The 24393-nt window shown below is 49.2% G+C and overlaps 1 protein-coding gene across 10 annotated transcripts in view; it reads right to left on the minus strand.

The window, feature by feature from the left end:
- Nucleotides 1-24393, minus strand: part of kif1aa (kinesin family member 1Aa) — a 599030-nt gene that overhangs the window by 281612 nt on the left and 293025 nt on the right. For 5 of the 10 annotated variants that reach the window (XM_085990737.1, XM_085990738.1, XM_085990742.1 and 2 more), the window contains exons 8-14: nucleotides 22586-22663; nucleotides 21550-21615; nucleotides 19037-19054; nucleotides 16782-16857; nucleotides 14898-14976; nucleotides 9088-9230; nucleotides 7870-7908 (exon numbers count right to left, since the gene is read on the minus strand). In XM_085990737.1, the coding sequence (XP_085846863.1) occupies nucleotides 7870-7908; nucleotides 9088-9230; nucleotides 14898-14976; nucleotides 16782-16857; nucleotides 19037-19054; nucleotides 21550-21615; nucleotides 22586-22663 (499 nt within the window). The remainder of the gene's footprint in view (nucleotides 1-7869; nucleotides 7909-9087; nucleotides 9231-14897; nucleotides 14977-16781; nucleotides 16858-19036; nucleotides 19055-21549; nucleotides 21616-22585; nucleotides 22664-24393) is intronic. The other 5 variants (XM_085990745.1, XM_085990743.1, XM_085990740.1 and 2 more) reach the window with 1 other exon arrangement.

A 24393-nucleotide genomic window follows, 5' to 3' on the forward strand; every position in this document is an offset into this window, starting at 1 on the left:
CCGGGGAGGAAAGCACCGGACTGCGAGAGGGCTGGGAGGCGCGATTGGAAGCCGCTGAGGGAGAGACAGAGCCCGAGCGAGCGGGAGAGACAGAGCCCGAGCGAGGGAGACTGAGCGAGATCCAGCCCAGCGGCTGAAACTGTTCGCCGTCAACGGGTTGTACCCAGCGCCGGTTGCCCTGCCGAGAAAAGGGAACAAGGAACGCACTGAAGCCGACGCGCAGGCTGCGAACCCCGAAAGCCAGCGGTCGTCGCCCGAGGGAAAAGCTTACCCCTCCCGCCAGGGGAAGAAACGCGGGAAGCCGCCAGTAGGCGGGGAAGAAGACAGAAGCGGGAAACCGCCATTTTGAAAGTGGGCGGGGAAAGAAGACAAGCGCGGGAAACCGCCATTTTGAAAAAAAAAGTTAAAGAAATATTTCGTTGTTGTTTCTCAGGAAGAGTGTGAAGATGCCTAAGCGTAGTAACATCAACGGTTTCGATTCCGATGTGGAAGATTGGGCCACGTATGTAGAACGCATCGAGATATATTGTAAGGTCAATAAGATAGCAAATTATGACAAAGCTCTAACCTTACTAAACTCAATGGGTGCGAAGACATAGGGTTATTGAAGCATCTTCTATCACCAGCTAAACCGGCGGATCAGTCTTTCGCTAATATTGTTGCTGTCCTGAAGGATCATTTTAACCCCGCACCGCTGATGTTAGCGGAACGATCAAAATTTTACGTGAGAACGCAACGAAAAGAGGAAAGCAACGCGGAGTACCTGGTTGAACTGCGTAGGCTAGCAAAATACTGTCAGTTTGGGGTAAATCTGACAGAGGCACTGAGAGACAAGTTCGTGTGCGGGATGTCGAAGGAAGGAACACAAAAACGACTGCTCGAAGAGAACGATCTTACACTTGATAAGGCTGTCCTTATTGCCGCATCGCACGAAGCCGCAGCGAGAGGCACGGCGGAAATGCAACGGAAGACAGCGGTACTCAGTGTGGATCAAATGACTTCGGGTACAACGAAATGTTATCGTTGTGGGAAGACAACACACGACCAGAACCAATGCTAGTTTAAAAACCAGGAATGTAGAAAATGTGGCAAGCTTGGTCACATAGCTAAGGTATGCCGGTCAGGAAAGAAGACCAGCAATAATAAGTCACCGCAGAAGAAGTACAGAAAGGTACATAAGGTGACTGGGAAGAGTCCAGATGAACAGAATTCGGACTCAGACTCCAACAGCAAGGAACTGGGTAGTCTGAGGATTCACAATGTGAGTAAAGAAGCTGACCGACAAACTATCTGGGTCACACTACAGATTGCAAAAGTCCAAGTGAAGATGGAAGTGGACACCGGATCGGCGTTGACGGTCATGAATAAACAAGATTACAAAAAGTTATTCAAACATATTCCCCTACGGGATACGGAGATAGTATTGCAGACATACACGGGGCACAAAGTATACCCCATCGGAAAGACAAAAGTCAAGGTGAGATACAAGGACAAAGATCACCAAGGGATGGACATGTATGTGCTGCCCAAGGGAGGTCCACCACTTCTGGGACGGGAGTGGATCAGGAAAATAAAGGTAGACTGGCATTCACTAAACACCATGACGGTAGATTCCAGAAAGGAAGATGTCAAACCTGAACGGTTGTCCAGAATATTGGACGAAGCTAAAGAGGTATTCCAGCAAGGACTGGGAACACTGAGAGGAATTAAAGCAAAAATCAAGATTGCAGAACATGCAAGCCCAAAATTTTTCAAAGCCAGATCGGTACCTTACGCGATACGACCTGCTGTGGAGGCAGAACTGGAAGAGCTTGAACGTTCAGGGGTACTGTCCAAGGTGGACTGGAGTGAGTGGGCCACGCCCATTGTTCCCGTCATGAAGTCTTCATCAAGTAACAAGCCAGGTGGACCGGGAAAGGTCCGCATCTGCGGAGACTTCAAGATCACAGTTAATCCGGTGCTTCACACGGTACAATACCCACTCCCGTGGATTGAGGATATCTTTGCTTCATTGTCTGGCGGGAAACACTTCACCAAGATAGACCTGGCACAAGCATACTTACAAATGGAAGTCGAGGAAGAGTCGCGCCAGTATCTCACAATCAACACGCACAGAGGCTTGTATCGTTATAATAGACTGGTTTTTGGAGTAGCTTCGGCTCCAGCAATTTGGCAGAGGGCCATGGAGCAGGTCTTACAGGGTATTCCAAGCACGCAGTGTTACTTGGACGATACCCTGATTACGGGAGAAGACGAGGAGGAACACCTCACAAATTTGAAACTGGTGCTCACCAGGTTGAAGGAATATGGCCTTCGAGTTAATCGCCAGAAATGCAAGTTCTTCCAGAAACTGATCTCGTACTGCGGTCATGTCATTGACCAAGAGGGGCTGCACAAGTCACCTGACAAGATAGAAGCTGTCGTGAAGGCCCCCGCTCCGGAAAATGTATCACAGTTGAGATCGTTTCTGAGGTTGATTAATTATTACCACAAGTTTCTGCCAAATCTATCCACGGTGCTGCATCCGCTGAATGCTCTGTTGCGGAAAGAAGTACCATGGAAGTGGAGCGAGGACTGTAAGAAGGCCTTTCGCAGAAGCAAGGCGTTGATTACCTCTGAGGCAGTGTTGGCTCATTTCAACCCAACGTTACCTCTTCGTCTAGCTTGTGATGCTTCCCCTTATGGAATTGGAGCAGTACTTTCACACAAGTTACCAAATGGCTCGGAAAGGCCAGTCGCATTTGCGTCCCGATCATTGACCTCGGCTGAGCGAAATTATGCTCAGATAGATAGGGAGGCCCTCAGCCTTGTGTGGGGAGTAAAGAAATTCAATCATTACCTGCAGAGCAAGAAGTTCACATTACTGACAGACCACCAGCCGTTGGTGTCCATATTCAATCCTAACAAGGCCGTTTCCACTATGACAGCGCAAAGGCTACAGAGGTGGTCCGTGTTACTTGGGGCACACCAATATGACATCGAATACAAAAGGTCCAAACAGCATGGAAATGCTGATGGGTTATCGCGCCTACCGTTGCCAGTAGTAGAAGAGGCGGCTACAGTGGACCCGGTAGAGATGTTCCACTCATCCATAGTGGAATGTCTACCAGTAACAAATTCGATGATCGAAAATGAAACAAGAAATGACCCGACTCTCTCACGAGTCTACGATTTAACAGTGGAGGGATGGCCAGCACATGGCGAACCAACGCTGCCCGCATTTTCGCAAAGAAAAGAACAGCTGTCAGTGTGCCGAGGAACCTTGATGTGTGGATCTAGAGTGGCGATTCCACCCAAACTTCAGCATAAGGTGCTAAAGGAGCTTCACGAGGGGCATCTGGGTGGAGTGAAAATGAAGAACCTAGCAAGAGCGTTTGTGTGGTGGCCAGGTATTGATGGAGACATCGAAGAAATAACCAAGAGCTGTCTAGGATGCCAGAAGGTCCAAAACGCGCCACCACAAGCTCCTCTGCATCCATGGGAGTGGCCCTCATCTCCTTGGCAAAGGGTACACGTCGACTTTGCTGGTCCATTTATGGACTCAATGTTTCTAATCGCGGTGGATGCACACTCCAAGTGGCCGGAGGTAATAAAGATGTCCTCCACCACCACGGAAAAAACCATCACAGTATTAAGGACCATATTTGCCAGGAATGGGCTGCCGGAACAGATCTGTTCTGATAATGGACCGCAATTTGTGTCCGAAGAATTCAGGAAGTTCTTAAAAAGGAATGGGGTCAAGCACTACACGTCAGCCCCATACCATCCCGCCACCAATGGATTAGCTGAAAGGTTTGTCCAGACCTTCAAGAAGGCCATAAAGGCCATGGGTAATGAAGACATCAACCTACAACATAAGGTAGATAACTTCTTGTTGGCGTACAGGAATGCAACACATGCGGTCACAAACCAAACTCCCGCCATGATGTTTTTCAATAGAAGACTAAGATGCCGGCTGGATTTGATTAAGCCAAACGTCAGAAGGGACGTAGAGAACCGGCAATTTCAGGGCATGAATGAAAGGCCAACTAGATCCTTTCAGATAGGTCAACAAGTTTTGGCCCGGGACTACCGGACCGAGAAATGGCAGCCTGGAACTATTGGGAAAAGGCTAGGGCCGCTGATGTATACCTTGGACATTGGTGACAGCATAATAAGGCGCCATGTTGACCAGATCATAGGGTCATCCACAAAGGACCAACCTACTCCACAACCTTACACGACTAATGTTGAAGCAGAGATACCCAGAGCACCTACCTCCGATCTGGTAATACTGGAATCAGATGAACCTGACACTGTCCTTCAAGCCGAATCGACCTTGCCAGAAGAACCTACTACCCCGCCGAAAACTACTACACCACCGAGGCATTATCCGGACAGAGTCAGGAAGCCTCCAGAGAGACTGAATCTGTGAACTGTTTTGCATAAGTTGTATATATGTTATGATGTTATGTTAATGGGGAATAAGTATGTTGTAAGCTAAAAAGGGAGGATTGTAGTGTATGTAACTGTTCTACCTTTAAGAGAACTATTGTATGTAACCGTCCACCTTTAAGAGAACTATTTTAGGTGTGGCACTACTTTATCTTGGCTGCTGTACACTGTAATACCGACGGTGACCACACCGGTATATAAGTGCTGTGTCAGGATTTATTGGGCAGATTCGCCCTGACCTTCGAATAGTAAAGTCCTGTTAAAGTTACTCTTGTAGTCTGTGTATTAATTCGCCATAATACCTACAGACTTTACAAAACACACACCAGGTACTGAGTCACACACACACACCAGGTACTGAGACACACACACACACACCAGGTACTGAGACACACACACACACCCCAGGTACTGAGACACACACTCACACCAGGTACTGAGTCACACACACACACCAGGAACTGAGACACACACACACACCAGGAACTGAGACACACACACACACCAGGTACTGAGACACACACACACACCAGTACTGAGACACACACACACCAGGTACTGAGTAACACACACACACCCGGTACTGAGACACACACACACACACACACCAGGTACTGAGACACACACACACACACCCGGTACTGAGACACACACACACACACACCAGGTACTGAGACACACACACACACCAGGTACTGAGTCACATACACACACCAGGTACTGAGACACACACACACACCAGGTACTGAGACACACACACACACCAGGTACTGAGACACACACACACACACCAGGTCCTGACACACACACACACCAGGTACTGAGACACACACACACACACCAGGTACTGAGTCACATACACACACCAGGTACTGAGACACACACACACACCAGGTACTGAGACACACACACACACCAGTCACAGAGACACACACACACACACCAGGTACTGAGACACACACACACCAGGTACTGAGTCACACACACACACACCAGTTACTGAGACACACACACACACACCAGGTACTGAGACACACACACACACCAGGTACTGAGACACACACACACACCAGGTACTGAGACACACACACACACACCAGTTACTGAGTCACACACACACACCAGTCACAGAGACACACACACACACACCAGGTACTGAGACACACACACACACCAGTCACAGAGACACACACACACACACCAGGTACTGAGACACACACACACCAGGTACTGAGTCACACACACACACACCAGTTACTGAGACACACACACACACACCAGGTACTGAGACACACACACACACCAGGTACTGAGACACACACACACACCAGGTACTGAGTCACACACACACACACCAGTTACTGAGTCACACACACACACACACCAGGTACTGAGTCACACACACACACACCAGTTACTGAGTCACACACACACACACACCAGGTACTGAGTCACACACACACACACCAGTTACTGAGACACACACACACACACCAGTTACTGAGTCACACACACACACACCAGTTACTGAGTCACACACACACACACCAGGTACTGAGTCACACACACACACACACCAGGTACTGAGTCACACACACACACACCAGTTACTGAGTCACACACACACACACACCAGGTACTGAGTCACACACACACACACCAGTTACTGAAACACACACACACACACCAGTTACTGAGTCACACACACACACACCAGTTACTGAGACACACACACACACCAGGTACTGAGACACACACACACACCAGGTACTGAGTCACACACACACACACCAGGTACTGAGTCACACACACACACACCAGTTACTGAGACACACACACACACACCAGTTACTGAGTCACACACACACACACCAGTTACTGAGACACACACACACACACCAGTTACTGAGTCACACACACACACACCAGGTACTGAGACACACACACACACCAGGTACTGAGACACACACACACACCAGGTACTGAGTCACACACACACACACCAGTTACTGAGACACACACACACACACCAGGTACTGAGACACACACACACACCAGGTACTGAGTCACACACACACACCCCAGGTACTGAGACACACACACACACCAGGTACTGAGACACACACACACACCAGGTACTGAGACACACACAGCAGGTACTGAGACACACACACACACCGGGTACTGAGACACACACAGCAGGTACTGAGACACACACACACACACACCAGGTACTGAGACACACACACACACACACACACACACACCAGGTACTGAGGCACACACACACACACACCAGGTACTGAGACACACACACACCAGGTACTGAGACACACACACACACCAGGTACTGAGACACACACACACACACACACACCAGGTACTGAGACACACACACACACCGGGTACTGAGACACACACACACACCAGGTACTGAGACACACACACACACCGGGTACTGAGACACACACACACACCAGATACTGAGACACACACACACACCAGGTACTGAGACACACACACACCAGGTACTGAGGCACACACACACACCGGGTACTGAGACACACACACACACCGGGTACTGAGACACACACACACACCAGATACTGAGACACACACACACACCAGGTACTGAGACACACACACACACCAGGTACTGAGACACACACACACACCAGGTACTGAGACACACACACACCAGGTACTGAGACACACACACACACCAGGTACTGAGACACACACACACCAGGTACTGAGGCACGCGCACACACCAGGTATTGAGTCACACACACACACCAGGTACTGACACACACACACACCAGGTACTGAGACACACACAGCAGGTACTCGGACACACACACACACACACCAGTTACTGAGACACACACACAGCAGTTGCTGGCTGACACTGGTGTTCCATTGAATCAGCAGTCTGTGCTCAGTTAGCTCATCCCTACCAGGGCAGTGGTCTTGCCTGACAGGTTACCTTCACCTCCCTTGTTCTCGACAGGGGTAAATCAGCCCGGGCTCCTGTTCCTGACTGCAACACAGTGACCCCTGCTGGAAATGGGCAAGCATGGGTTGGTGCCAGGGTCAGGCTTGGCTGTGATCCCCTTGATGATTGAATAACTTGGCGAAACATACAAGTCTTTCTTTATCCATGAAGAGCGCCTATTGGGTGATGTGGTGGGGGAGCGCCCGGCATGTGTGGATGTGACCGTGCCAGGAAGTCAGAGAGAAGGAACGTTTCCCAGGGACCGTTCTGCGCCCCCGCATTCGGACCTATTTGTTATCGCCCTTGACGATGACCAATGAACGGAGGGCAAGGGGATCAAAAGGCTCTTTGTCTCATGCTGCGTTGGGAGTGTGTGTGCGCACGTGCGCGCGAGGCAAGCGTCACAAGCTGCTGCTGTGCTGCTCCAACTATTTACACACATTTTCTTCCACTTCTTTTGTCACCGGGCACCGGAGTCACTGAGAGGCCAGAGAAAGGAAAGAAACAAGGGTGAGAGGTCAGAGTACATAGAACAGCTTCACAACCACAGCATTCACAGAGAGAAAAAAACAACTTGCATTTGCTTTTATAAAACAGATTTCAGAGAGGAAATTGGCTCTGAGGAAACATCAAAGAGATGGAAAAAGGTTTGAAGAAACTGTGGGAGAGGCAGGGGTTAGGAAGGGAGGTCATGACAAAACACACCACAGCCCTGTAAAACTCTTCACTCTCGCCCTACAATATTGCGCTGAGCATGTAGAGGCTAAGGTTTCCTTTGTTGCTGTGTGCGGTGACATCACGAATATGTTTGTGAAGGCTACCTTTGTTCAGTGTTTCTCGTGAAATCTTAAACACGTTAGTTGCACAAAAGGAGCCAGTGGAATCCTCTTCCCTCGGGTTTTCAATTCATTGTGATTTTGCTGTGTACAGGAATTAAGGCTTTGTGTACAATGGATTTGCCAACCACACATTGATTTTTACTAAATATTGTTTGCCCCCATTTTTAAATTAACTTTTGGATAAGGTTTTCTTTCGCTGCATATTCTGTAGGTTTTATAGGTACGAGCCGCGCTGTCCTTCGTGTGGATCAGCCGGTAATCGGAGAGGGGGCATTTCGGGATTTCTTTCCCATTTTGTAAACGCTGGGAGTATACACTGTCTTCAGCCAACCAAGTGGTCCTCCATTTTGTTCAATTGGAGGACCACGCTCGGAGCGTCTATGTTTTTTTATACGTAACAAAGGAGATGCATGTAGCGTGCGTCCATCACACGCCAGACGTCTCGCACCACCCATTACTTTAAAACGTGTCACTCACCACGTGTTACACATGAGACGCCACACTTTGCTACAGATTGCAAAACAATCTCAATGCTGAAAGAGAAAGAAAGGCAGTCACTGACCTGCAGGCTGAAATCTACAAGCAGTTACAACTGCCTTTTGATTGGCCTGGGCAGTTCACAAGTAGCTACTAATATCTGCCCATTTAGAGCGGTGGCCTCAGAAACGCAGGCCAAGTGAGCAACCGTGCTCCCTATCCAAGGTTACCTGTGAGCAAGGGCACAGGAGATCCAGCAGTGCCAAGACCTGCGTTTATGGGGTGGGAGAAGGAGGAGGGGCTCTAACTCTTCCTGTGACTCAATGATACACTGCCGCTTACGATCGATAATGTCGCCCAGTCCCTGCGTGCACAGCAGATCTCGCAGCCTGGAGACTTCATCCTTCAGCTCCCGGATCAGCTTGTTGTTGGGATCCTCGTTAATGACTGCGTTGCACCGGATCTGTTTGGCACGATCAGCGTACCTAATGAGCAGAATAAACCGAGTGGCGTTCATTGTACTGGGTTAGGGGCCAGAGGGAGAGATGCCCTTAACCCAGCCCCTGTCTCCTCCAGCCCTTAACCCAGCCTTTCCCTCCCTCCTTAATGCCTTAACCCAGCCCCTGTCTCCTCCAGCCCTTAACCCAGCCCCTCCCTCCCCCAGCCCTTAACCCAGCTCCTCCCTCCCCCAGCCCTTAACCCAGGCTCTCTCTCCCTCCTTAATCCCTTAACCCAGCCCCTGTCTCCTCCAGCCCTTAACACGGCCTCTCCCTCCCTCCTTAATCCCTTAACACAACTCCTCCTGTAGTGTATGTACCTTTAAGACAGAACTACTTTTACAGCTCCTGTATACTGTAGTACCGGCAGTGACCACACCTGTATATAAGCCTTGCGCATGCCTCTGTACCCCCAGTCTTGAGACTACCCTCCTCCAGTAAATACCTGTTTATTGTTAAGTTACAGCATCCGTGTGGTTATTGAAAAACATCATACTCTCAGAATCACGGATCTAACAGTGGCGACGAGTGTCGATTCGAATCTACCTGCAACTCTGCATTTCCCTTCGAGGATTCGCTCCGGGAGGGCGGTGTAAGAAAGTCGAGGCCAGGAACACGGGCGTCGACCACGAGCAACCGCCCAGTCGTCCAGCAGAGAGTGAACATCGCAGGGGAGGCTGTGGAGAGCCGGGCTTGGTTCCCCAGCCATGATGATCAGCAAGAGACTGACGACAGGTTCAGCGCAGACCCTTCCCGGACAGTGGCGGCTGGAGCCGACCGACGGCGGAGAGAAAGCTGGACAGCGTCGACGGGGTAAGACAGAGGGTGAAGCGCACAGGGCGCAGCCTGGGATTGAAAACCGAGCGGCGTCGAGAAAAAAAGAGAAACAAAACAGAGAGAGAGGGTAAAGCAACAGCCGGGTTCAGGACCGAGCGGCGTCGAAAAAAAAAAAAGAACGCGCAGAGCACAGCCAGGGCTCAAGGGCTGAACAGTGTCCATGGGGAGAAGAAGGGCGAGCGCAGGCAGGAAGGAAAGCGCGGGAGATGCCATTTTGTGCCAGCGGAGAAGAAGGGGAAGCGCGGGAGACGCCATTTTTGACAGTTAAATCACACCCAGAGATGCCGAAGAGTGGCAGTATCTCTACGTTCGGCAATGAAGTCGAAGATTGGGCGACATATGTGGAACGTATTGAGGTGTACTGCAGGGCGAATGAAGTGCCAGATGCTAGGAAAGCACTGGTTTTGTTAAATTCCATGGGTGCAAAAACTTATGGGTTACTGCGAAATCTCATAACCCCAGAGAAGCCGGTGAACAAGAATTTCGAAAGCATAGTAGAAATCCTACAGGACCACTTAAACCCCACACCGCTGCTGATAGCAGAACGATTTACGTTCCATAAAAGGAACCAACCAACACAAAGACGAAAGCAATGCTGAGTACCTAACGGAACTGCGCAAGCTATCGAAACACTGCCAGTTTGGAGCGGGACTAGCAGATACGTTAAGGGACAAGTTTGTGTGTGGGCTACAAAGTGAAGGAACCCAGAAACGGCTTCTATCAGAAAAGGATCTTACGCTGGACAAGGCTTTCAGTATGGCAGTATCACACGAAGCAGCCGCAAGGGGCGCTGCAGAGATACAACGGAGACCGCAAGAATATGGCACCAATGAAATGTCCTATGGAACAGGGAAGTGCTATCGCTGTGGCAGAACAACACATGACTAGAAGGATTGTTAGTTCAAGGACCAAGTGTGCAGACAGTGTGGAAAAGCAGGACACATAGCAAGAGTCTGCAGGTCTGGGAAGAAAACCAACAGTAAGAAATCTCCAGAAAAGTGACACAGACTCCGGAAGCAAGGAGCTGGGTTGTCTGAAACTACATAAGGTAACCAAAATGGAGGATCATTAGACTATCTGGGTTACACTCAAGATAGATGGAATCCAAGTGAAAATGGAATTGGACACAGGATCAGCCCTAACAGTCATAAACCAAAGGGACTACAAACGGCTATTTTCACATATACCCTTGAAAGCTACAGAGATTGTCTTGAAGATGTACACGGGGCAAAAAGTCTACCCCAAAGGAAAAATAAGGGTGAAAGTGATATATAAAGGCCAGGAAATACCTAAAATGGATATGTATGTATTGCCAGATGGAGGACCACCACTGCTAGGACGTGAATGGATCCGGAAGATACAATTAGATTGGCATTCCATACAGGCACTGAAGGTTGAGGCCAAAAAGGATGACGACGTCACACCTGGACGACTGTCAAAAATGCTAACTGACGCAAAAGAAGTGTTCCAGGAGGGACTCGGAACACTAAAAGGCATAACAGCAACGATTAAAATAGAGGAAAATGCAAGCCCAAAGTTTCTTAAGGCCAGACCAGTGCCTTATGCGATCAGACCAGCTGTCGAAGCAGAGCTGGAAGGGTTGGAACATTCAGGAGTACTGTCCAAAGTGGACTGGAGCGAGTGGGCTACACCCATCGTTCCTGTAATGAAGAGGTCGTTGAGTAATACGCCTGGAGAACCAAAGAAGGTCCGCATCTGTGGGGATTTTAAGGTGACAGTGAACCCAGTCCTTCACATGGTATAATATCCGCTTCCACGAATTGAGGATATTTTCGCCTCGCTATCTGGAGGTAAATGCGTCACCAAAATTGATCTAGCCCAGGCATACTTGCAAATGGAGGTAGAAGAAGCTTCGAAACAATACCTTACGATTAACACTCATAAAGGTCTCTATCAATACAACCGGCTGGTGTTCGGGGTAGCATCGGCTCCGGCTATCTGGTAGAGGGCAATGGATCAAGTCCTGCAAGGGATTCCAGGGACCCAGTGTTATTTGGACGACATCCTGGTCACGGGCGAAAATGACAGTGATCACCTCGCCAACTTGGAGAAGGTGCTCACCAGATTAAAGGAGTATGGGCTACGAGCTAATCGCCACAAGTGCGAGTTTTTCCAGAAACAGATCTCATATTGTGGCCACGTCATTGATGAAAAGGGGTTACATAAGTCCCCTGAAAAGATTGAGGCAGTAGTCAAGGCTCCAGCACCGGAAAATGTGTCACAACTGAGGTCGTTCCTCGGGCTGGTAAACTACTACCACAAGTTCTTACCAAATTTGTCCACGGTATTACACCCACTGAACACCCTACTGCAAACAGGGGTACCATGGAAGTGGAATGACGAACGTAGACGAGCTTTCCAGAAGTGTAAAGAATTGATCACATCAAAAGAGGTGTTGGCCCATTTCAACCCAGCACTACCAATTCGTTTGGCATGTGATGCATCACCCTATGGTATTGGAGCGGTGCTGTCGCACAAATTCCCAGACGGGTTGGAGAGGCCAGTAGCCTTTGCGTCTCGGTCACTAACCTCAGCTGAGCGCAACTACGCCCAGATTAACAGGGAGGCCCTCAGCCTAGTATGGGAAGTAAAAAAATTCAACCACTATCTGCATGGGCAGAAGTTCACCTTGATGACTGACCACCAACCACTTGTCTCCATCTTTAATCCTAAGAAGGACGTTCCAGTGATGACTGCACAACGGTTACAAAGATGGTCCCTGTTTCTAGGGGCGAATCAATATGAAATAGAATATAAAGGCACGAAACAGCATGGGAACGCTGATGGGCTATCGCGCCTGCCACTGCCTACTGTGGAGGAAGCACCAGCAGTGGACCCTATCGAGATATTTTATTCGTCAATAATTGAACGATTGCCAGTAACGAACGCGGATATAGAGAAGGAGACCCGCAATGATCCGACGCTGTCTCGGGTATATGATTTGACGGTGAGGGGATGGCCAACACATGGCGACTCACTGTTGCCAGCATTCTCATCCAGAAGAGAACAGCTGTCAGTATGCCAGGGGACAGTGATGTGTGGATCCAGAGTGGTGATTCCACCCAAGTTAAGGGAGAGAGTGCTAAATGAGCTACATGAAGGTCATCTGGGGGGAGTGCAAATGAAAAGCCTTGCTAGGGCTTATGTGTGGTGGCCGGGAATCGATCAACAAATCGAAGACCTAACCAAGAGCTGCTCAGGATGCCAGAAGGTCCAAAATACACCACCACATGCTCCTCTACACCCATGGGAGTGGCCCTCCTCTCCATGGCAACGGGTGCATATTGATTTCGCTGGTCTATTCATGGACTCAATGTTCTTAATAGCAGTGGATGCTCATTCGAAGTGGCCTGAGGTGATAAAAATGTCCTCAACCACTACAGAGAAAACGATTGCAGTCCTACGGACCATATTTGCCAGAAACAGCTTGCCAGAGCAGATTTGCTCTGATAATGGACCACAGTTTGTGTCCGAAGAGTTTTGAAAATTTATGAGAAGGAATGGGGTAAGGCATTACACATCCACCCCGTATCATCCAGCCACAAATGGCTTGGCTGAGAGGTTCGTACAAACCTTTAAGAAGGCGATAAAGGCCATGTGCGACGATGAAATTCCACTACAGCATAAGGTGGACAATTTCTTATTAGCCTACCGAAACGCAACACATGCAGTTACCAACCAGACCCCGGCCATGATGTTCTTTAACCGAAGGTTGAGATCTCGTCTGGACTTGCTTAGACCAAATGTGCGAAGAAATGTTGAGGACAAACAATTCCAGCACATCAATGAGAAGCCGACAAGGAGCTTCAATGTAGAACAACCAGTCTTGGCCCGTGACTACCGAACAGAGAAATGGCAACCCGGAACGATATGCACAAGGCAGGGGCCATTAATGTACACAGTGGATGTCGGGGAGAACATTGTGAGACGCCACGTCGATCAGATCTTAGCGTCACAGGAACGAGTCAACCCCATGTCTCGAGTACCTGGGGATGAACCCGACATACCGGTCGCATCTACCTCAGAACCAGTAGCAGTGGAAACCGATGAACTACCCGATGAAAAGGGGCCAGAATCGCCTCTGCACCAAGAATGAGAACCTCAGGAAAGGCGCTATCCCGAAAGGGTCAGGAAGCCGCCCCAAAGACTGAATCTATAAATGGACTATTGTTGTTTAATGTACATGTTAAAGTGTTAATTGTTATTTGAATATTAGGGGTACTACTAATCTAAAAGGGGAGGAATTATAGTGTATGTACCTTTAAGACAGAACTACTTTTACAACTCCTGTATACTGTAGTACTGGCAGTGACCACACCTGTATATAAGCCTTGCGCATGCCTCTGTACCCCCAGTCTTGAGACTACCCTCCTCCAGTAAATACCTGTTTATTGTTAAGTTACAGCATCCGTGTGGTTATTGAAAAACATCATACTCTCAGAATCACGGATCTAACACCTCCCTCCCTCCTTAATCCCTTAACACAGCCCCCCCCTCCCCCAGCCCTTAACCCAGCCCCTCCCTCCTTAATCCCTTAACCCAGCCCCTCCCTCTCCAGCCGTTAACCCAGCCCCTCCCTCCTTAATCCCTTAACCCAGCCCCTCCCTCCACCAGCCCTTAACCCAACCCCTCCCTCCACCAGCCCTTAACCCAGCCCCTCCGTCCTCAGCCCTTAACCCAGCCCCTCCCATTCTCCAGACCATTATTTATCCACTCCCTCCCTCTGCCCTAAACCCAGCTGCTCTCTCCCTCCAACACACCACTGTTGCCGCCTGGGACAGCCGGTCTGTTCCTTACCTCAAGGTGCTGAGCGTCTCATCGTAGTTGATGTCGGCTGGACTAAGGGCCGCCACCATGGCCGTCCTAGAGTTGCCCCCTGCAGAGAAGCAGCATGGTCAGTCCAGTGTCAGCGACCCCTCCCCAACACTTCCTTCACACCTTTATCAATTCTAGGCCTAGAAATTCAGTGGGTTGCGCCACCCGTTAGCGCCTTAAGAGGGCGCTAAGTGGGTCAGAAGCCACTGGCCACACCTCCCGCTAAATTCAGCGGGACGCTAATGGCGGTGCTAGCCGTTAGCGCTGCGCCGCTACCGATGACGTCATCGGTGTGCGCAGTGCCCCACTGATGCCCCGATCGCGATAGTTAGATGCGCCCCCTGCTTTAACGCCGGACGCTATGTGCGACCGGTTCAGGGGGGTCTGCCTGCGGCGGTAGAGGCGCTAATTAAAGGAGGTGCAGGACGGCCATTTTTGTTGCTGGCCGCCTGCCAGCACCTCTCCACGCTGCCGTCCCCAGCATCCTGAGCACCCCCCCACGGAGTACCGACTGCGTTCCAAGAGCCCGGCACTTCTCCTCGGTGCCAGGCTCTTTTGCCGGCGCTTGCGATCCTCGGGGGCCCAGCTGGGCCCCAAATCGCACTGAACAAGGCCCCTCCCCTTTAAGAAGGGGAGGAAGGCCTGCAGTACCGCAGCGCAACGTGCCGCAGCGTGTGGCGCTGCGGCATGTTGCGCAGCGATATTCAGTTGCAGTGCCCCAAGAGGGATGCGGGGCACCTCCAGTAGCGCCGCGCTTCCCTCTGGGGCGCTCCAACTGAATTTCCGGCAGGCAGCCGCGACTGCTTCCGGGGCGCTACTTTTAGCGCCCTGGCGAGGCTGGCGCCCCAAACGGGGCTATAATTAATTTCTAGGCCCTACTCTTTAATTCAGCCACCCCACCCTACCTCCATGCCTCTGACTGCACTCCCAATGGCAGTGCCAGGCCTGGGCTGGCCAGCGGGTGGTGTGAGTAGCACAGTGGCCCAGCATGACCTGCTCGCCCAACCCCAGTGAAGCGGGGAGAACTATCCTCTCATTCTCACTTCCAGTAGCCCAAACACAACAATAATTGTAAACAAACATCCAACAGGCTAGGCTGCCGTACCACACTGTTTATATACTTCCCAACATCTATCGTATGGGCCTTTCCTGCTCTTCCCTGAAACAGGTGCATGTCTGATCATTGACTCCACTGTGACTGCCCATTCAGTACAATGTCAGATCTTGTACTCGCCCCCACTTGCCATACTGACCATCTAGCATTGTTAACCGACGCTGCCAGTCTATCCTCTGACAGGCAGCTTGGGACGAATCAAACACAATTCATTTGTGGCCATTTCTAGTGAGAGGAGACCCTCTTCAGCCTTGGCTCAGTAGGCGCACCCGCATCTCTGAGTCAGAAGGTTGTGCAATCACATAATCCAGGCTGACGCCCCAGTGCAGTGCTGAGGGAGTGCTGCACTGTCAGAGGAGCCGTCATTCGGATGAGACGCTAAACCGAGTCCCCGTCTGCCCTCTCAGGTGGAGATCCCATGGCACTATTCAAAGAAGAGCTGGGGAGTTCTCCCCTGTGTTCTGGCCAATATTTATCCCTCAATCAACACCCAAAAACAGATTATCCTACATTACAACAGTGATTACACTTCAAAAAGTACTTCAGTGGCTGTAAAGCGCTTCGGGATGTCCCAAGGTGCTTTATAAATGCGAGTCTTTCTTTACTTCTTTATAAAATGAATCCAGGTCTCAGGGTGGAAGGACTGTGAGCAATTCATAGTGTTGTCCAGACACCGCAGCCTCTGTTTCGATCAGCCGCTAGTTACCTGTTATGCTCAGTAAACAACTGTATGGAGGGAGGGGCTCGCTTACCCAAGTTTTCACGCAGCAGCCATGTCAGCACAGAGTCTCTGTATGGGATGAAATCCGATTTCTTCTTTTTCTTGTTCTGCTCAGCATTGAACGGGAAAAAAAATGTCATAAACAGACCACATTAATGGTTTTAGATTGCAGGCAGGCAGTTAATTGTGTTAAACATCAATCGTCTTCTCAAATCAGAGTTTATTTTGCCCCCAGCTCCCCTGAAGGCATGGATTCCTCGCTGGGGCACAGTCCCACCAGTACCCCGCCCGATCTGCTCATGTGCTACTTCTATAGTCAGTGCCAGCGGACTGCAGGCAAGGGATGGATAAGAACCGGGCCTAGCCTGACCTCATCCTGCTCCTGCAGGGGTTGCTGGATAGGAGCAGTGACCTTAGCTGAGTTCTTGTCCCCTCTCCAGCCCAAGATCACTCAGGCCGATTGGACTTCAAGTGACTAAAAAAGAATCTCCGGAATCAACCTCTCTAACTTAGAGACAAAGGCGGTGTGACATAAAATGAAGCATGTTTGTCTGAGATACAGCAAGGTAATGGCTTCCTTGATTCTATCACGGTACGTAAGGGTTTTGCAAAACACTACTGGCTGATTTTGGGAAGTAGTTGGAGACGGGATAGTCAGGAGCTGTTCCACTGACTTGCGGAAGATCACCTTCATTCCCGGGCTATCCTGCTGGAAATGATGGTGGACATTGAATCCGTCCTTCCATTTTGGGTAGACATATTCATATTAGATGTTAATGATGGGACTGCACCATCCAATGAATTCCCCAACATTAACACATTAGCAAAACCGGTGCAACCGACTGCAGGGCAGCTGACTGCACGAGGCAAGGCTGGAGATTATACAATCATTTATAATAGCTGACTTTAGTCAAGGCTGGTGGCCGTGCTGCGTTATGTCAGGTGCTGCAGCCATTTCCCTTTTCCTACTGGAAGAGGCACAAATACAGCTGGAAATCTGTCTGACCCTGAAACATCTGCTGAGGTCTACACTTGCTGGGACAGGTGGAAACATATCTGACCCCATCACTGAACCAGTGACGTTCCTGTCCAAAGTGTTACAACATCAGCTTCACTCATGGAAGAACATTTCCCAATTTATATTTTAATACAATTATTGCAAAGTTTTGACTGAGCCAGGTGCCTGAGTGAGGAGCCATGCCATTCAATTCAAATACAAGCATCTTCTGGGATTGGTTTGAATGTATCATTGATGGAGTGGTCTTTGGCGTTTAAATTAAATCGCAGTTATGATTTGGAAAGTATTTCTCAGCCTATCTGGTTCAAATGGGAGAGAGATGGCCAGGCTTGGCAGCTTCTGTGGATGATAAAAAAAGCACTACTGCCTAAGAATATTACGTACACTATAATCTAGTGCTGAGATCCAATGATTAATTCTCTATTCACTTGAGGAGATAGTTGAGCTTAAAAACTACTGGAAAATCTACAGTTCGTTACTGTTCCCTTGTTCTTTTACTGTTTAACAAATGAGTTTTGAATAAAGCCCAAGTCATAGTCCAGTATAGTGTTACTCTTCCACCTTCCAAAGGCAAGAAAGATCCTCTGAGGACACCGGATAACACCAGTAAGCCAAAACAAAGTGGGCAATGTTCTGTGTTCATTCCCTGGCCACGATACCGATTTACCTTACTAGCTAACAAGTGAAAGCACTCTCTGGAACAAAAGGACTGAGGGCTCACCTAAATGACTGACCTGAGCTATTGAACCACAAAATTATATCAAGTATAAAAAAGAGCCAAATGACCCTCTGAAAAACACACACAGGAGCCGTGCATGAATCCCTTACTGTACCATCCAGCAAGGAACTCGCACCAGGTGTTAACTGTCCACCTTTGTCTCTGCAACCTCTGCCCTGTACAGTACAGGTTTAGATTTATTGCACGCATGCCCACACTGAACCCAGCATGGCTTAGTGTGCTATCCATGAAGATCAAGCTGGCCTCAAAGGCTGTGTGGACTCTTCCAAACTGATGGCAGTCTGTGTCCCCATCCCCTCCTCACTACTGCCTCTCCTGACGTTGCTGAGGTATAGCCCAGGGGCATCAGTTGCTGTCTTGTACCTCACCCAAGTAGTGAATTCTTCATGGGTGAGCCCAGGCAGTGAGTGACGGCAGGCTAGTTCACTGCTGGGGCATCACAGCTGAGCCTGATCTTGGTATGCCCTGAGAGATAGCACAGGTTGAACCCTGTTAGCATGAGTGTCAGACAGCAGTGCATTGTTCATACCTTGTTTGATCCAGAATCCTGTAACAAATGGAAAAAAGAAGTTTATTGACCAGGTCAGAGACACATGGTATATCACTGCAGCTACTGTAGAACACCTAGAGAACATTACTGACTTCATCAGAAAAGTGAGGAGCCTACCATTAAAGGACATCAGGATAGCAATCGGAGACTGAGCCTCATCATCAGGACCCCTTTTAAAAGAGGAGTCTCTAAATCAGAACCCCTTTTATTGGGGAAGGCTCTTTTATAGTGAGAATCTATCCATAAAGAACATTTTTCACGTGATGAAGAACTTCCTGATATCAGTCCTAAGTCTAGCATTTACTAGTTTCAACATGTGTCACTTGCCCTACTCTGGTAATTTACATTCTCTGGATTTGCTTTTTCCATTTACAATCTTCTAAAAGCTCTGTGAGATCACCTGCCAAGCACCTCCTTTTAAGAGTGAAAGGCTAAAGTTTTTCCAAGTCTTTCCTCACAATTCACTGAGTCAGAAGGTTATAGCTTCAAGTCCCACTCCAGAGACTTGGGCACAAAAATCTAGGCTGACACTGCAGTGCAGTACTGAGGGAGCGCTGCACTGTCGGAGGTGCCGTCTGTAGGGGTTTGCAAAATTCCCCTATTTTTCCCTGAAGATTGAAAATACTGTTCCACATCGTGGATGAAGAATTATATGTTTTGAATTGCCTCTGGGTAGGACAGTGTTTTTTTTAAACATACCCAGAATCGTGAAAAGCTGCATTGGACAGAGCAGCACTTGAGCAACATCAGGATCTAAGACATTACATTTTTATTAAAATGGTACCTCTGAGTTTCAAACTGTATATTTCAAAGAGGTTTTAAAATGGCCATCAGTAAAAACATGGCAAAGAAAGCATGGCAAAAGGACAAAGAAGCAGCTTGGAGTATGTCTGTGTGGGAGGATCTACAGTGGCAGTCAAAGACCTGCCAATCAAAGGGAGGTTCCCTTCTAAGAAATCGATGTTGTTTATTGACATAAGAGATTAGCCCACTTGAGACTAACCGCAGGACAATCGATTGAAACTGCTTCTGTTTACACAGCAATTCAGCCATTCAAAGCACTCACAGACAATGAGATACTGAAGCCATGGAACGGATTTTGATATGCAGCAGTTTAGGAATTGAATGGGTTTTTGAAGCACCCATCATTCTGGACAATAGGGCAGCTGGATTCCCTTTTGTTTTAGCCCAGGTGAGATTCGGATGTGGGCGGGAACATTTCGGCCCCACAGTGCAGACACATTAACCCATTCCAACCACTTTGAATCAACCAATCACAGCGTTTCTCTTGTGTATTGGAACTTTGGGCGCGAATTTTGCAGACAGACTTTTCCAGGTATAAAGATAGCTCCTGAGAAGCTATCTCTCTCTTAGCTCTTACTTCGCTGGACCCCAGGTGAGCAGAGTTTCTGACTCCTCAGCAAGGCAACCTAGTAAGGAGTTAGGGGTGGTAATTAAGGGGGTATTGCTAAGATTGTTAAATCAACATTGTAGCCACTTAGCCCTCGTTTTTGCCATCTGCCTTTCTCCATTTAAGCAATTTTACTGTAATTACTGTGTTCGTGTGGTGTAGTTTCTTTTAGTTAATAAAGCTTGATTTTTCTCTCATCCAGACCATTTGTCCGTTTTAATATCATTAATTATAAGTCCTTCAGTCAGAACTGGAAGGTGGGGTAGCGATTCGAAACCGCTGTTTGGAAATTGGTTTATTGGAAATTGGTTTATAGTGTAGCAGCAGGCTGCCTGACCAGGTGAATTACCGTAAACCAGGTAAAAGGTTGGAATTGGTCAGAGTGCAGGCAAAGGCTGCAAGACCAGGTTAATCAGTTAAAAGATGCATCCCTACGCGTCTTTCGGATGAGACGCTAAACCGAGGCCCGTTCTGCTCTCTCAGGTGAACGTAAAAGATCTTTTGACACTATTTCAAAGAAGAGCAGGCACGTTCTCCCTGGTGTCCTGGCCAATATTTATCCATCAATCAACATCACTAAAATACAGATTATCTGGCTATTATCGCTTTGCTGTTGGTGGGAACAAATTGGCTGCTGTGTTTCCTACATTACAACAGTGACTACACTTCAAAAGTACTTCATTGGCTGTAAAGCGCTTTGGGATGTCCTGAGATCGTGAAAGGCGCTATAGAAATATAGGTCTTCCTTTATTTTTGTTTTTCTTTGACACAATGGGCCAGCTTTGTGCACTGCCTGCTGTGTCTCGGACCAGGACTGGACACAGTACATGAGGTAGGGTCTGACCAGAGCCCTGTACAGGGACTTTCTCTGACTTGTATCCTACTGCTGTGGCTGTAGAGTTTAACATTCTGTTGGCTTTGTTGATTGCCGCGCACTGCATTGGTTGTGCGTGTTGAGCATTGATTCTGCTAAGACTCCTAGGTCTCTTTCAGCTTCTTCCCTATCTATTTGAAGATGGGATTAATGCCAACATCCTCCCCATACCAGAACAACTCCAATAAAGCAACAGGTTGCACTCACCACATCCGCCAGCGCCGAGATGACTTTGCCCAGGGTCGTTAGGGATTTATTGATATTCGCGCCTTCCTGTAACAAACATGGAAAGAGCCATTAAATGGAGCAGGCAAACAACTGAACATACAGATGCAATAATAAACTGAGCCTAATATCAAACAAACTCAGATAAACAATTTGATAGAAATGTGGTACTGGGTTCCTTATGAATTACACATGCGATTTCAACCAAGTGTATTCATTCGACCTGCTCGCAAACTCAGGCCACCACCAATAAACCAGTGCAAAACAGGACACTTATAAAAATGCTACAAGCCTAAGGGTTACAAGATGCACCTGTGAACCCTAAAGGATTCCAAATGGAAAAGCACCAACATGGCCTGGGACACTTCTCACACGTACATCACATTAACTGCAGCATTCGAACAACATCAACGGCATGTTTCCAATCCTTCAAATTCACAAAGAGTGCATCAAAGCCCTACTGCATGGTTCAAAACTGGAAGAGAGGCCACACCGCAGCAAACACAAACTGGAATGTGGAATACTGACAAGAATCATATAAGAGCACTGACAGTGGTATCACTGCGTGAGAGGTATAGGGCATTCGAGCTCTGACTACAGCATTACACAGATATACTGATAAATGCATCAAGGCGAGTGGCTGGATGGCTGGACAGATGGTTGAATGAATGAAGGAGCAGATAGTCAGGTAGATAGGTCGCCAGATCAATGATGGATGGATTGGGTGACTGGATGGACAGGTAGCTGGATGAAAGAACACATGGGTGGTTTCATGGACTGATAAGTGGATGGATGGGTATTCGAATGGTTGCTTGGCTGGTTGGGTGAACAAATAGAGGTCTGGATGGGTGGAGGGATAGATAGCTGGATGGAAGGGTGGGTTATCAGATGGGTGGTTTGAGGAACAGGTGGGTGGGTGGATGATTGAATGGACAGATGGGTGGATGCTGAGATGGATGGGTAAATGAGGGGATAGATGAATAGATGGACAAATGCATGGATGGATACAGATCCTCACCTTTAACCGTGTTCCCTTTGCTCCTGTGGAATCTGCCCTTTCACTTCCAGCGAGATCCACCAAGCTGATTTTACTGGCCTATAGAATGAGAAGGTATTAGTAACAAATCAAGTAATTCCATGAAAAGTAATCAATATATTTCCTGATTTTAATTCTCTTATCCCATTTTGAACCTTGCTAGAACTCTCCAGTATGTTCCTTGTGCACTGTAAATGGATTGTATACACAAATTCTGTAGGAGCTCCACCACTGTATAATCTTTCTGTAACCTAGGCCATCGGGTGCATATCAGGCGGGGTATATAATGGGCGGGGTGCGTAGCAGGTGGTGTGCGTAACAGGATGCGTGTATAATGGACGGGCGGGGTGTAAATCGGGCGGGTGTATAACGGGCGGGGTGTATAACGGGCGGGTGTATTACGGGCGGGTGTATTACGGGCGGGTGTATTACGGGCGGGTCTATAACGGGCGGGGTGTATAACGGGCGGGGTGTATAACGGGCGGGTGTATAACGGGCGGGTGTATAACAGGCGGGTGTATTACGGGCGGGTCTATAACGGGCGGGGTGTATAACGGGCGGGGTGTATAACGGGCGGGGTGTATAATGGGCGGGTGTATAACGGGCGGGGTGTATAACGGGCGGGGTGTATAACGGGCGGGGTGTATAACGGGCGGGTGTATTACGGGCGGGTCTATAACGGGCGGGGTGTATAACGGGCGGGGTGTATAACGGGCGGGTGTATAACGGGCGGGTGTATAATGGGCGGGTGTATAACGGGCGGGTGTATAACGGGCGGGTGTATAACGGGCGGGGTGTATAACGGGCGGGGTGTATAATGGACGTGTGTATAACGGGCGGGTGTATAACGGGCGGGTGTATAACGGGCGGGTGTATAATGGGCGGGGTGTATAATGGGCGGGGTGTATAACGGGTGGGTGTATAACGGGCGGGTGTATAACGGGCGGGGTGTATAACGGGCGGGTGTATAACGGGCGGGTGTATAACGGGCAGGGTGTATAACGGGCGGGTGTATAACGGGCGGGTGTATAACGGGCGGGGTGTATAACGGGCGGGTGTATAACGGGCGGGGGGGTGTATAACGGGCGGGTGTATAATGGGCGGGTGTATAACGGGCGGGTGTATAACGGGCGGGTGTATAACGGGCGGGGTGTATAACGGGCGGGTGTATAACGGGCGGGTGTATAACGGGCAGGGTGTATAACGGGCGGGTGTATAACGGGCAGGGTGTATAACGGGCGGGTGTATAACGGGCAGGGTGTATAACGGGCAGGGTGTCTAATGGGCGGGTGTATAACGGGCGGTGTGTATAAAGAGCGGGTGTATAACGGGCCGGATGTATAACGGGCGGTTGTATAACAGGCTGGTGTATAATGGGCAAAGTGTATAACGGGCGGGTCTATAACGGGCGGGTCTATAACGGGCGGGTGTATAACGGGCGGGTGTATAACGGGCGGGTGTATAACGGGCGGGTCTATAACGGGCGGGTGTATAACGGGCGGGGTGTATAACGGGCGGGTGTATAACAGGCGGGGTGTATAACGGGCGGGTGTATAACGGGCGGGTCTATAACGGGCGGGTGTATAACGGGCGGGTGTATAACGGGCGGGGTGTATAACGGGCGGGTGTATAACGGGCGGGGTGTATAACGGGCGGGTGTATAACGGGCGGGGTGTATAACGGGCGGGTGTATAACGGGCAGGGTGTATAACGGGCGGGTGTATAACGGGCAGGGTGTATAACGGGCGGGTGTATAACGGGCGGGGTGTATAACGGGCAGGGTGTATAAC

This window comes from Somniosus microcephalus, chromosome 6 (genome assembly GCF_052327205.1).
Source record: "Somniosus microcephalus isolate GS21.2 chromosome 6, FLI_Smic_1.0, whole genome shotgun sequence".
Classification (NCBI taxonomy): Eukaryota; Metazoa; Chordata; class Chondrichthyes; order Squaliformes; family Somniosidae; genus Somniosus; species Somniosus microcephalus.